Source organism: Toxotes jaculatrix, chromosome 16, assembly GCF_017976425.1.
Source record: "Toxotes jaculatrix isolate fToxJac2 chromosome 16, fToxJac2.pri, whole genome shotgun sequence".
NCBI lineage: Eukaryota > Metazoa > Chordata > Actinopteri > Toxotidae > Toxotes > Toxotes jaculatrix.
The window spans coordinates 18,495,145-18,510,751 of NC_054409.1; the positions used below are offsets into that span (position 1 = coordinate 18,495,145).

Consider the following 15,607-nt stretch of genomic DNA (forward strand, 5'->3'; position numbering starts at 1 on the left):
GTTTTTGACGGTGTGAGTGAATTTTCTGTTGGATCCATCCAAGGCTGCATATTTTGTGTCTATGTACATGCAGAACCTTCGACAGAGTTGTACGAGTATATAAGCTCCTCGTGCTTCCAGTTCACTTCAGTCCACCATAATAGGCAGGACACACTAGAAAAATATGCGAAGCAGAGTGAGTTGCTCTGACTGTTAATAAAGTTTCAGTTTAACCTGCTGTATAACATCTTTACAAGTGCGCATTAAGCATTAACCCATATTAACCTCAGCTCTTTTACAGCACTGACACAGTTCACTACCCTTCACTTTCAAACCAAATTAACATACTCTCCTCTACTTTTGGCAGATAAAAGAAATTCATGAATTTGTTTAATGTGTTTTTCAACTGCTTTTTGGCTTTAAGTACTTTAAGCCACAGGGTTAATACATGTGCCACCTACAAAAACTCCCTGTCAGAGAGTTAGTAAAGATGTTAATGGTGATTACCTGCACTGCTGATAAATTTATGAAACACTTAAATATCCACCTACCTACCGCCTACTTAGAACTCCTATTACGCATTTACAAAGCCAGTGTTTCAGTGTCTTTTCTAAACTAAATCTGCATCTGTCTGTGTATCTTTTTCCTCTCTCCACCTTGCCACAGAGGGATTTCTCACGTCGTGAGGAGCTCCAGCAGTCAGATGTGGAGAGGTGGTTGGGTTTCATCACCTTCTTGTGTGAGGTGTTTGGCACCATGAGGAGCAGCTCCGGAGAACCATTCAGGGTGCTGGTGTGTCCTATCTACACCTGCCTACGAGAGGTCTGTATCCAAATCTGTACCTTTTTGATCAATAAGTATGTCAGTAACCAATTAGTCAATCCCACCCACGAGTCCAGTGGTAAGAGGAAAGTGTCTGTATATCTTGTTTGTTCAGACAGATACATGAACCAAGACAGAGTTTCCTGTTTTTGACCAGACCTAGTCTAGACTCAGGACACCACATTGGGGTTTGGTTAGTGGTGCAAACAGTCAGGACACTATCAGTTCCAGGAAAATGCGTGACCCCAGGTTCAGTTCCCATCAGCTGGTCATACTCTCTTACACACATCATGGACAGGGTAGCCACAGCAGACACACCACGATACAGAAGTGGTTAAGGACAGAAACGGGAAGCGATGGGTGGGGGTGGGGGATAGGGCTATGTGGAGGGCGGGGAGAAGAGGTGAGGGGAAGTGGAGGAGACTGTGGTCAGGTTGACAGTTAGTATACAGGAAGTTTACTCATGGCATGACAGGTAGAAGAGAAAAGAAAAGGGAGAGGGAGGTGGCATAATCTGGGAGTGAAAATTATTTTTAATGCATAGTTTGAGTGTTAGAGAAGAAATAATGGCAGGGTTGAGACACGTGCCAGGTAGTTTTACTGCCCACATCCACACCTCTGCCGGTCTGGCACTCAACACACACCCTGTGTCTCGCTAACACAATCACATACAACTAATGCCATCCACACCCTGTCTGAGCTTATGCCCAGGGCATTATCTCAGCTTGTTAGAAGGCTCAGCAACATAACCAAGGGTGTGGAGTAACCAGACAGAAATACACACAAACACACCTCCATAGTCCAGAATCAGCAGTGTTATGTTCAGTTTTATGATGTCTGAGGTCAGGACACATGAATACTGTCAAAATATATTTGTGTGAGTGTATGTGTGCAGGCAGGTCCATGTGTTTGTTTGACAGTCTCTATTTCCCAGAGCCATTGTTCCTGATTTTTATCCATCTGCTGTTTTGACTATCCTGCTGTAACATGTAGTTGTCAGACTCCAGCTACAAGCTATGTGCCATAATGTGTGCTCACTTGCGTGTGTGCGTGTGTGTGTGTGTCTGTTTGCAAGCATATAAGCATGTGTGTGCATGGCAGTACATTTTGCAGCGGCTGTCTTACATAGATGTAGCCTGCAGAACAGGATTAGGTAACAACCGAGGTGTGTTAGAAAGCATGTTTGAGCACACATGACAGCTGTATGTATAGACAGAGTAAGTTAACGAACGGTGGTCTCATCCATCCATGACTGACAGGCTGTTATATGGTTATATGGTCTGTCTCACACAAACCAATAGTGTTTTTATTTTAAAAGAAATAAATTAGATAGTCCTTGACTAAATCTACATTGAAGAGCACCTTAAATTATTATTATTATTATTATTCTTTTTTTATTCTTGCTATTTATTTATTTATTTACTTACTTACTTACAAGGTTTAAACGGATGTATCATTAGTTCTACCAGTTCCTGCTTCAGCGTGTCGCTGTGGCTACATAGGTTGTTCGAAAACTTTGTGGCGAGTGCATAAATTTACACCCAGGCCACACCGCTTACCTCACCTGTGAGTGACAGCTACCTCGCCGAACTGCTGCGGCTCACACACATATACGTCCACACTGCCAACGTGCGGAAGTGAATTTTGAGCCACACCATGGTATAAAAATGTGTAAAACATAGCCTGTGCTAAGCTGCACAGACATAATGAATGTACTGTATTCTTATTAAAATAGGAACTAACATATCACAGCCACATAGTCCTGGAAAATCAAGAAGCAGGTTACTTATTAAGCATCTATAACATAAAACCATATTTTACTGAAGCAAATGACCTGCATGTGACCCACAAAGGACTTCATCAGGATATTGGTTGCAGTTGCACACTGCAGAAGGCATGCACTTGCGCTGTTTGGTGGTGACATCAGAAGCTATTTTTAGTGTGCCTTGGTTTCCCTCTTTGAAAGACAGCATCAGCCCTGAAGACTCAACTCAGAATGTTCATTAAGACGATGACTATGTACAAGCATGTCTGCTTCAGGAATCTGTACCTAGATATTCTGAGCCTCAAGAGTTTTTATTTATTCTTTTTTACTTTTTTTTTACTTTTTGTTTTGTTTATAGGCCTTTTTGTGTAGCAGTAAAGTACAGCACTAATGCCACAGAAATAGAGTAATCTTATGTAATGTAACTAAAGGAAGTTCTTGTCCTGACGCTACACCTGCTGTGCAACTAGATGAGACCCAGTTAAATCTGAAGTAGTCAAATTGATCAGACTCAGTGCTTGTACAGTTTTTAAAAAAAAATTTTTTAGTCAGCACTCTGATGACAGGTTTCTACGTACACAAACATGGATGTGTTTGAGTAATTAAGTTAAACTGAAAGACAGAAGAAGCCATAGCAGAAAATTTAAATGAATAAGGATGTTTTTCTAGTCGACATCCCTGAGGTGTTGTCATGCTGGGTGCATTTCTTCATATCAGTGCTACAAGGGGATCACAGTTGTCCTAGTTTTTGTTGCTTTTTATGCTCCTGATCAACTGTCTTTTGAATGAAAATACTGTAAATGGAAATGAAAACCTCAAGGTTTCCCTCTGCAGCGAGTTTTGTTTCTTGATGAAATAACTAACCAGAGACCTGGCTGACTGTTTTCAGCTTCAGCAGGGAGACTGTGTGTTAAGCAGTCTCACAGAAACAGGTTTTTTTCTGCAGAAGATCCTTTTCTACTTACAAAACCAAGATAATATGGGGTGGTGGGATGCTTCTCATGGAGTAGTAATTCATTTTTTTCCCTGATCAGTTTACACTCAATACCCCATAATGAAACCTGAAAATGGCTGTCCACTCCCAGTCTCCATCTAATCTGACAGAGTTTGAATGGATCTGCAGAAAAGAATGGAAGAAAATCTCCAAATCCAGGTCTGGTTTTTGCTCTCATGTGGATTGTCAGCTTTGAGACTTTAAATAAACAGGTGTGTAAAATTGAAATTACCACAGGTAGAGTCCAATCAAGGAGTAGAAACGTATCAAAGATGATCAAGAGAAATGGGAGGCACCAGAGCTAAAATTCAAGTGTCACAGCAAAAAGTCTGACTACTACTACTACTACTATGTAACTGTGATATTTCAGTATTTCCTTTTTTTTAAATAAATGTGCAAGTATTTCTAAAATTGTTTTCGCTTTGTTATTATGGGGTGTTGAGTGTAGAATGACAAGTTCATTTATAAATCAATTTAAATGATTTTAGCATAAAGCTGCAACATAACAAAATGTGAAAAAAGTGAAGGTGTCTTTATACTCTCTGAATGCACCAGACCATTTTAAACGCATTGAGCAAAATTTCACCCTCAGTTCCCCAGAGAACTCATTACGAGCTAATCCCACTTGTCACACTTCTCTGCTGCTCTGGGAACGACGAGACTCGTGTTCCCACATCAAACAGCCACACTGTCACCACACCCGTCTAAGCATACTGAGGAGCTGACGTCTGCGCAACTGCTGGGCCTGAATGATAGGTGGAATACCATTAAGCTTACTCTGTGGAAATAAGAGGCCAGCTCGTATTGAATGAGGCTCCTAGCATCAGATGGTGGTGATTTCTGCTGCTTTTATTAAGATTCAGACATCGTTTCCATGACAGTGTTTTTCTAAGAGCTCTTTCGCAAAGCATGCTTTTAAGCATGCTTTAGTCTGTTATGGAGTTATACTACAAATGTTAAAATTAAACACAGAATTTGGTTAGGTTATATCACTTGTATACAAAAGCAGAGAGAGGCTGCAGGTTCGGATGATAATCCTCTGTAGGTCAATCTCTACGAGTGACCCCTTTCACACAGTCCTCACTTTACTGTCATTTGATTTGCTGTTTTCAAAAATATATAAAATTTTCAATTAGAGATGATTGAAGTCACATTACAGTCACAGATCCTGCTCCAGAACACACAGTTTTCTGTGTGATCACTGCATGATCCCACTTACTATTTCCAAAACTATGAACCTCTACCCTGCATTTATACATTATTTTGCTCATTGTGCAGCAGGTCTGCTCTTCCAAGCCTTAATTAGACATTCCCCTAGCAAAACAACCTCCCCCTTCCTCCCTGTTATTTCCTTCCCTCCTTCAGGTTAATCAAAGTGCCACTTTGGAAACCCACTTGTGAGAAGTAAAATGGCCTCAGAGCTGGAAAAGGAGTGGTTAATCTGTAATCTGACAGTAAATGCCCATAGTTTAACATAGCGGGCTCTGTCTCTATCGCTCTACCTCCTTTTGTCGCCATCCCTCCCTGCATTGTTTGAAAGTGGCAGTTGCATGCCCATCTGTGCATGGGGCCAGCGTGGGGGGAAAAGGCGGCTAACATGTTTACCAGCTCCACTGTTTGTTTTTGGCTAAACTGTGTGTGTACATTATGTGCTTGCATTTATGTGTGTGTGTGTGTGTGTGTGTATGGAGGGGGCCTTGGTGTGTGATGATCAGCTAGCTTGGCAGGATGAAAGCATGGTCTGTTGTCTTCCAAGATTTAAAATGTTAATGTAGAAAATATTTACAGTCAGGATTAGGTCTTTTTCTTTTTTTTTCCTTCTCTTGTGAACTGATTAACGCACACAAACACTTGCATTTGCTTAATCCCCCCATGTGGCCAATGTCCAAATATACATATATTTATACATCTGCTTCCCTTGTTAGATTATGCTCCCTGTGCTGGACTTCTTGCTGTCACTACATTTGGATTTCTCTCTTACTGTATTTTGTGCATCTCTTTACTTTGCAGTATATTCATATAGTGTCTGTTTTCTTGTCCCTTATAGCTGTTAGAGTCCACAGACGTTAAGGAAGACGCAGTTCTCTGCTGCTCCATGGAGGTATGCACCCCCCCAACACACACACACACACACACACACAAGCAAGCAAACAAAACTAAAAAGCTTAACCCTCAAAAAGCCCTTTGAAGGTCTGTTCCTACATAAGGACCAACCAAAACGCCGTCACTTTGCAGAAGTATCCTCACTCCCAAGATCTAAAACACAAATCAGTCCTCCCAAAAATAGAAATACAAGACACACAAATGCAGAATACTTGTGTCTTGGAATAAAGCAAGATGCTGATTTGAAATTCTTGTAAGAGCCAGGCAACAAAATTAAACACAGTAAAACATCGGAAAAAATATGTACTAACAAAATACCTATTGAAACCCATGAAGCCCACAATAATGCACTGTAGTGACTGTGTTTACAACCAACTCAAACACATACAGTCCAGACCATAAGTATTTAGACAGTTACATATTTTCTGTGCTTCAGTAAAAGAACAGGCAGCACACAGACAGGTGTGCTCTGGTTAGCAAACAGTTCCCAGATGCTCACAAACAACCACAACCTTTGCTGCCTTGATTTATTTACCAGCATGCCCTCACCCACACACTCAGACACACACAGCTCTACGGCCAGAGGGTGTGTGAACCTCTGCTGTCCGGCTGTATCCACAGTAACAAGGTGCCAGACGTTGTGTCTTGCTCCCAGTAAGAGACCCACACACTTTCTCTGACCTCCTGCCTCCTTACTTCCTCCCTCCCCTCCCTCTATCCTTCATTCCTTCACCAGCTGCAGAGCGCTGGGCGTCTCCTGGAAGAGCAGCTCCCCGAGATGATGACAGAGCTCCTAGCAGCCGTCAGGGACAAGATGCTTTGTCCGGCTGAATCTCAGCTGACCCGCTCGCTCCTCATGGAGGTCATCGAGCTGCATGCACACCGCTGGAGCCCCCTGGAGGCCCTCACCACCCAATACTATAACCGTACCATCCAAAAGCTCACCACCACTGCCTAGGTGCCAGCTCCCGTGGGAGGAGAAGAGACATTTTCCAGTTAGCAACAACCTGCTCTTCTAGTTTTACCACAAGACAGGACGTTAATAGCAGTGTCACTCTTTTGCCGAAATAAGTTAATACTTTATGTGGTTATTGAACGTAACTGTTCATTACTTTCCCCAGGATGACCACTGCCACAAACAAATCGCACACCAGCCACCAGACAAGTAGCCCTCAGCCAAACAGGCAACATTACATGTGGCGTTCAAACAATGACAAGCCTATCGAACACAGATTTGAGAAAACACTACGAATAGATGGCCAGTAGGGGCGTGCTTGGCCACAGGGAGTGTGAGAGCTCGCCTGGTTGTGGCTGCTTAGGGTTAAAGGAGGGAACAGACAAGAGAGGGGTCACACAGGGGAGAAGAGGAAAGGACAGCAGCCTGTCCATAGGGAATAGAGAGATCTGTACCCAAAGATGAATGGAGCAGGGAGGGGGGTCGTCAGGGTAGTCCGTGTCAGTCTCTTCATTGTGTTCATTTGCCCCACCTCCCTCCCCTTCCCTCTGTCTGCTTCTCCTTCCCCCACCTCTGTCTCTCCGTCAGCCCCTGGGGTCTGTGTGGCTGATAAAAGAGAGGAGGAGGAGGAGGAGACAGGGAGCAGACACGGTGCTGTCTGTCTAGGCCGTCTGCCCCGCTGGGCCAGGGGACCAGGTCAAAGGGCCTTGGTGTGGAGCTCCCACAGCTCCTCCCCGCCTTTGTCTCCCCTAGTCCCCCTCCACTACTCCCCCAGCAGGAAGCCTTTTTGTGGGGATGAGACAGCGGGCCTGCTGGGCTGGGCTGGGCTGAGGATCAGGATCAGGCTGGCTATAGTAGGGTGGCAGATGGCGGCTTGAGCCCTTGTGAGACGACACACTTCTAACACACCCCTCTGGCACCCGGGCCTCCTGCTCCCTGAGCTCGGGCCGGTGTTAAAAGCATTAAAACAGACACTGCTGTCTGATAATTCTTTTGTTTTTGTCCTACAGGGGAATGTCTCTTCTCCTCTGTTAAGCCGTGCATGTCCATGCTTTGTTAACCACATCATTGATATTATTATTATATTATTTTTTTAATCATTTATTGTTTTTATTATTGTTGTTTCATTTTAAAGTCTTGTTTTTATGATAAAATGTACGTATGGGATATTATAGTGGTAGGCCTTATTGCACAGGTTTGATTTGTTTTGCACTGTTTTGAGGCAATTTGCTTTAAAAAAAAATTCAAAGTAAGCAAAAGTTTGAATTTGAATCAGTGCTTGTGGTATTATAATATGAAAAATCTCAGTAGTGAGAGAAATGGGTTGAGCATAGTGAGGGACTTTAGGACGTTTTAATGGACTAGTGGCCTTGTCAATTAATCCATTTTTATAGGAGCTCTCTTGTTTTGGGGCCTGCAGGGCTTGTGGCAGCAGGGAGCATGCTGAGGACTAAACAGTTGGACTTATTCACGTTGTTTTGCTGTTCAAGAAGAAAAAAACAACACATTTGAAGAGGGAAAAAAGTGGCAAAAAAAGAGCATGGCATACAGAGAAACAGAAGTGAAATGCTTCTTTCAATTTTTCTCAAGCCATTCTTTGCAGTGGACATTTTGCAAGTGTTTAATATCGATTGTATTTGATCTTGCTTTGTTTTTGAGAAAATTGACAACTATTAACCTGTGTATTTGAAGACGACAATGATGAAAAGCAGAAAATCTTATTGTATGACCTCATTAGCTTCTCATGTGTGACCCTTATTCCAGCTAACGTGTGTACTATGATATTGACGTACCAAGCCAATCATGTACCATTTGTAAATGGGCTCTATATATAATCTGCATACAGTATATTTACAAGTATTTAAAAACAATTGAACTAGAGGGGAATAGTGCAACAGAGATGTTACACATAGGAAGACTGTGGCTATGTGGCTAGGAGTTGGCCCTCCCATGCATTTCTATCAGGAACTAACTCATTGCTTGGGAGTAGACACACACATACACATACATGCACATATGCACATTCATACACAAACTTAGTTTCACATTGAATCTCTGTGGGCAGTTGTAAGTGTTTTTATATTATTTTCTCTGTCTTGCATCAAGAATAAAGATCCTGTGTGGTAGAAACACACTCCAGAAGATTAGTTAGATGAGAAGGGTGATTTAAAGCTCACAAATGTTTTTGGAGGTTCAGCCTAATTATCTGTAAGTGTGTGTCTGCTTAAAAAGTGATTTGTTTTACTGGTTTTTTTTTTTGTTGTTTTTTTTTTTTTTTTTGTCTTTTGTTATTTTATTTTATTTCTAGGTTTCTATTTATATTATATTTAGCTCATTTATATATATAATTTTTCCCTTCTGGTGGGTTTTCGAGACATCTGAAACTGTTGTGATACCTAGCTTGCTGGCAAGTGTGTAAGTGTGGTATTACCGTGTTTTTGTTTGTGAAAAGAAAAAAAAAACAAAAAAACCCATCGTTCAGTTTCCATTATGCAAAGAGCGGCTCGCTCTCACAGCAGATGGGTGCAAGTGGGGATCACCCCCTTCGTCTGTGGCGCTGGAGCCTCCCCACCCCGCGTGCCCTTAGACCCCTTTGCTCGGGTCACATGACTTACCCGACTATTGAATGAGATGCACCTTCATTTGCATATTCTAATGAATATTTAAAAAAAAAAGAAAAAAAAAAACGGGGCTCCGGGCAGCACACGGACATGGTAGATTGGCAATAGTGGATCATCTGTGAGCTCTTGTTTGTTTTGTTTTTCTAAGCAACTGAAAAATAAACTAACAGGAAAGAAAAAGACATGACAGAACAAACTGTGGTGTGTTTTCTCTCTTCTCACTGTTCAGCACAGTCACACGGGAGTGCGTAACTAATCTTAGCACCACAGTAGGTCATTATGCTACCAATTCATACATGTGCACACTAGAGCTTCTCATTTACATGTCTTCGCCTTTACATCGTCACACATTAAACACACCACACTTTCCACCAGAATTTCAACAGGACTGTGTGTGTGTGTGTTTGCATGTCGTTGGCCACTGATTTGCCTTTGGTTGGCCCTCGATTTCTTCTTTTACAAACCAGTACCCAAGGCTTGGAAAAAAACCTGTTAACATGGCACAGATGAGGCTGGGGTACACAGAAAATGCTTGACTACTTGATACAGATTTGGGTGTCTATCTAATTTATATAGTATATATCTATTGGTCTATCTACACTGATTCCCCAAAAATACACTATCAACACTACTAATTCTCAAAACACCTAACAACGGCAACAAACCAAGTGCCACTATATAGAGCTATCCTATCCCTGAACACACTCGATCCCACCACGTGATTCACATGACAAACTGAAGTGATTCAAACGACACCTTGGCACAGTGGTTCAATACAACTGCTTCATGAGCTACTGCGCATGTGTCGGAGCCTTGGGTGTCAGAGCACCATCACTACTTATGGCCGTATGACGTTTTTTATGACATTTTGAGGTCAAAAAATTTTTGGACTTTTTTTGATCGACTTTGACGCCTTACTATACTATGACGTTTTTTATGACATTTTGAGGTCAAAATTTTTTTTGACTTTTTTTGTCCGAAAAAAACGCCATACTATAGTATGACGTTTTTTATGACATTTTGAGGTCAAAAATTTTTTTGACTTTTTTTGTCCGATTTTGACGCCTTACTATACTATGACGTTTTTTATGACATTTTGAGGTCAAAAATTTTTTTGACTTTTTTTGTCCGATTTTGACGCCTTACTATACTATGACGTTTTTTATGACATTTTGAGGTCAAAAATGTTTTTGAGTTTTTTTGTCCGAAAAAAACGCCATACTATACTATGACGTTTTTTTATGACATTTTGAGGTCAAAAATTTTTTTGACTTTTTTTGTCCGAAAAAAACACCATACTATACTATGACGTTTTTTATGACATTTTGAGGTCAAAAATTTTTTTGACTTTTTTTGTCCGATTTTGACGCCATACTATACTATGACGTTTTTTATGACATTTTGAGGCCAAAAATTTTTTTGACTTTTTTTGTCCGAAAAAAACGCCATACTATACTATGACGTTTTTTATGACATTTTGAGGTCAAAAATTTTTTTGACTTTTTTTGTCCGATTTTGACGCCTTACTATACTATGACGTTTTTTATGACATTTTGAGGTCAAAAATTTTTTTGACTTTTTTTGTCCGAAAAAAACGCCATACTATACTATGATGTTTTTTATGACATTTTGAGGTAAAAAATTTTTTTGACTTTTTTTGTCCGAAAAAAACGCCATACTATACTATGACGTTTTTTATGACATTTTGAGGTCAAAAATTTTTTTGACTTTTTTTGTCCGATTTTGACGCCTTACTATACTATGACGTTTTTTATGACATTTTGAGGCCAAAATTTTTTTCACTTTTTTTGTCCGAAAAAAAACGCCATACTATACTATGACGTTTTGACGCCTTACTATACTATGACGTTTTTTATGACATTTTGAGGTCAAAAATTTTTTTGACTTTTTTTGTCCGATTTTGACGCCATACTATACTATGACGTTTTTTATGACATTTTGAGGTCAAAAATTTTTTTGACTTTTTTTGTCCGATTTTGACGCCTTACTATACTATGACGTTTTTTATGACATTTTGAGGCCAAAAATTTTTTTGACTTTTTTTGTCCGAAAAAAACGCCATACTATACTATGACGTTTTCTGACATTTTGAGGTCAAAAATTTTTTTGACTTTTTTTGTCCGATTTTGACGCCTTACTATACTATGATGTTTTTTATGACATTTTGAGGCCAAAATTTTTTTTGACTTTTTTTGTCCGAAATAAATGCCATACTATACTATGACGTTTTTTATGACATTTTGAGGCCAAAAATTTTTTTGACTTTTTTTGTCCTAAAAAAACGGCATACTATACTATGACGTTTTTTATGACATTTTGAGGTCAAAAATTTTTTTTGACTTTTTTTGGCCGAAAAAAAAACGCCGTACTATACTATGACGTTTTTTATGACATTTTGAGGTCAAAATTTTTTTTGACTTTTTTTGGCCGATTTTGACGCCTTACTATACTATGACGTTTTTTATGACATTTTGAGGTCAAAAATTTTTTTGACTTTTTTTGTCCGATTTTGACGCCATACTATACTATGACGTTTTTTATGACATTTTGAGGTCAAAAATTTTTTTGACTTTTTTTGTCCGAAAAAAACGCCATACTATACTATGACGTTTTTTATGACATTTTGAGGTCAAAATTTTTTTTGACTTTTTTTGTCCGAAAAAAACGCCATACTATACTATGATGTTTTTTATGACATTTTGAGGTCAAAAATTTTTTTGCCTTTTTTTGTCCGATTTTGACGCCATACTATACTATGACGTTTTTTATGACATTTTGAGGTCAAAATTTTTTTTCACTTTTTTTGTCCGAAAAAAAACGCCATACTATACTATGACGTTTTGACGCCTTACTATACTATGACGTTTTTTATGACATTTTGAGGTCAAAAATTTTTTTGACTTTTTTTGTCCGATTTTGACGCCATACTATACTATGACGTTTTTTATGACATTTTGAGGTCAAAAATTTTTTTGACTTTTTTTGTCTGAAAAAAACGGCATACTATACTATGACGTTTTTTATGACATTTTGAGGTCAAAAATTTTTTTGACTTTTTTTGTCCGATTTTGACGCCTTACTATACTATGACGTTTTTTATGACATTTTGAGGTCAAAATTTTTTTTGCCTTTTTTTGTCCGATTTTGACGCCATACTATACTATGACGTTTTTTATGACATTTTGAGGTCAAAATTTTTTTTCACTTTTTTTGTCAGAAAAAAACGCCATACTATACTATGACGTTTTTTATAACATTTTGAGGTCAAAAATTTTTTTGACTTTTTTTGTCCGATTTTGACGCCTTACTATACTATGACGTTTTTTATGACATTTTGAGGCCAAAAATTTTTTTGACTTTTTTTGGCCGAAAAAAAGGCATACTATACTATGACGTTTTTTGACATTTTGAGGTCAAAAATTTTTTTGACTTTTTTGTCCGAAAAAAACGCCATACTATACTATGACGTTTTTTATGACATTTTGAGGTCAAAAATTTTTTTCACTTTTTTTGTCCGAAAAAAACGCCATACTATACTATGACGTTTTTTATGACATTTTGAGGTCAAAAATTTTTTTGACTTTTTTTGTCCGATTTTGACGCCATACTATACTATGACGTTTTTTATGACATTTTGAGGCCAAAATTTTTTTTGACTTTTTTTGTCCGAAATAATGCCATACTATACTATGACGTTTTTTATGACATTTTGAGGTCAAAAATTTTTTTTGACTTTTTTTGTCCGAAAAAAAAACGCCATACTATACTATGACGTTTTTTATGACATTTTGAGGTCAAAATTTTTTTTGACTTTTTTTGTCCGAAAAAAACGCCGTACTATACTATGACGTTTTTTATGACATTTTGAGGTCAAAAATTTTTTTTGACTTTTTTGTCCGATTTTGACGCCATACTATACTATGACGTTTTTTATGACATTTTGAGGTCAAAAATTTTTTTGACTTTTTTTGTCCGATTTTGACGCCTTACTATACTATGACGTTTTTTATGACATTTTGAGGCCAAAATTTTTTTTGACTTTTTTTGTCCGAAATAAATGCCATACTATACTATGACGTTTTTTATGACATTTTGAGGCCAAAAATTTTTTTGACTTTTTTTGTCCTAAAAAAACGGCATACTATACTATGACGTTTTTTATGACATTTTGAGGTCAAAAATTTTTTTTGACTTTTTTTGTCCGAAAAAAAAAACGCCATACTATACTATGACGTTTTTTATGACATTTTGAGGTCAAAAATTTTTTTGACTTTTTTTGTCCGAAAAAAACGGCATACTATACTATGACGTTTTTTATGACATTTTGAGGTCAAAAATTTTTTTGACTTTTTTTGTCCGATTTTGACGCCTTACTATACTATGACGTTTTTTATGACATTTTGAGGTCAAAATTTTTTTTGACTTTTTTTGTCTGAAAAAAAAACGCCATACTATACTATGACGTTTTTTATGACATTTTGAGGTCAAAAATTTTTTTGACTTTTTTTGTCCGAAAAAAACGCCATACTATACTATGATGTTTTTTATGACATTTTGAGGTCAAAAATTTTTTTGACTTTTTTTGTCCGAAAAAAACGCCATACTATACTATGACGTTTTTTATGACATTTTGAGGTCAAAAATTTTTTTGACTTTTTTTGTCCGATTTTGACGGCATACTATACTATGACGTTTTTTATGACATTTTGAGGTCAAAAATTTTTTTGACTTTTTTTGTCCGATTTTGACGCCTTACTATACTATGACGTTTTTTATGACATTTTGAGGCCAAAATTTTTTTTGACTTTTTTTGTCCGAAAAAAACGCCATACTATACTATGACGTTTTTTATGACATTTTGAGGTCAAAAATTTTTTTGACTTTTTTTGTCCGATTTTGACGCCATACTATACTATGACGTTTTTTATGACATTTTGAGGTCAAAAATTTTTTTCGCTTTTTTTGTCCGATTTTGACGGCATACTATACTATGACGTTTTTTATGACATTTTGAGGTCAAAAATTTTTTTGACTTTTTTTGTCCGATTTTGACGCCATACTATACTATGACGTTTTTTATGACATTTTGAGGCCAAAAATTTTTTTGACTTTTTTTGTCCGAAAAAAACGGCATACTATACTATGACGTTTTTTATGACATTTTGAGGTCAAAAATTTTTTTGACTTTTTTTGTCCGAAAAAAACGCCATACTATACTATGACGTTTTTTATGACATTTTGAGGTCAAAATTTTTTTTGACTTTTTTTGTCCAAAAAAAACGCCATACTATACTATGATGTTTTTTATGACATTTTGAGGTCAAAATTTTTTTGACTTTTTTTGTCCGATTTTGACGCCATACCATACTATGACGTTTTTTATGACATTTTGAGGCCAAAATTTTTTTTGACTTTTTTTGTCCGAAATAAATGCCATACTATACTATGACGTTTTTTATGACATTTTGAGGCCAAAAATTTTTTTTGACTTTTTTTGTCCGAAAAAAAACGCCATACTATACTATGACGTTTTTTATGACATTTTGAGGTCAAAAATGTTTTTGACTTTTTTTGTCCGAAAAAAACGCCGTACTATACTATGACGTTTTTTATGACATTTTGAGGTCAAAATTTTTTTTGACTTTTTTTGTCCGATTTTGACGCCATACTATACTATGACGTTTTTTATGACATTTTGAGGTCAAAAATTTTTTTGACTTTTTTTGTCCGATTTTGACGCCTTACTATACTATGACGTTTTTTATGACATTTTGAGGCCAAAATTTTTTTTGACTTTTTTTGTCCGAAATAAATGCCATACTATACTATGACGTTTTTTATGACATTTTGAGGCCAAAAATTTTTTTGACTTTTTTTGTCCTAAAAAAACGGCATACTATACTATGACGTTTTTTATGACATTTTGAGGTCAAAAATTTTTTTTTACTTTTTTTGTCCGAAAAAAAACGCCATACTATACTATGACGTTTTTTATGACATTTTGAGGTCAAAATTTTTTTTGACTTTTTTTGTCCGAAAAAAACGCCGTACTATACTATGACGTTTTTTATGACATTTTGAGGTCAAAATTTTTTTTGACTTTTTTTGGCCGATTTTGACGCCTTACTATACTATGACGTTTTTTATGACATTTTGAGGCCAAAAATTTTTTTGACTTTTTTTGTCCGAAAAAAACGCCATACTATACTATGACGTTTTTTATGACATTTTGAGGTCAAAAATTTTTTTGACTTTTTTTGTCCGATTTTGACGCCTTACTATACTATGACGTTTTTTGACATTTTGAGGCCAAAAATTTTTTTGACTTTTTTTGTCCGAAAAAAACA

General features: G+C 37.4%; 1 protein-coding gene across 4 annotated transcripts in view; it reads left to right on the top strand.

The window, feature by feature from the left end:
• The window catches only part of ctif (CBP80/20-dependent translation initiation factor), a 48,472-nt gene extending 39,339 nt beyond the window's left edge, over window positions 1-9,133 (top strand). For all 4 annotated transcript variants that reach the window (XM_041059371.1, XM_041059373.1, XM_041059374.1 and 1 more), the window contains 3 exons: window positions 646-801; window positions 5,608-5,661; window positions 6,400-9,133. In XM_041059371.1, the coding sequence (XP_040915305.1) occupies window positions 646-801; window positions 5,608-5,661; window positions 6,400-6,621 (432 nt within the window). In that variant the 3' untranslated portion in view covers window positions 6,622-9,133. The remainder of the gene's footprint in view (window positions 1-645; window positions 802-5,607; window positions 5,662-6,399) is intronic.
• The last annotated feature ends 6,474 nt before the right edge of the window (window positions 9,134-15,607 follow it).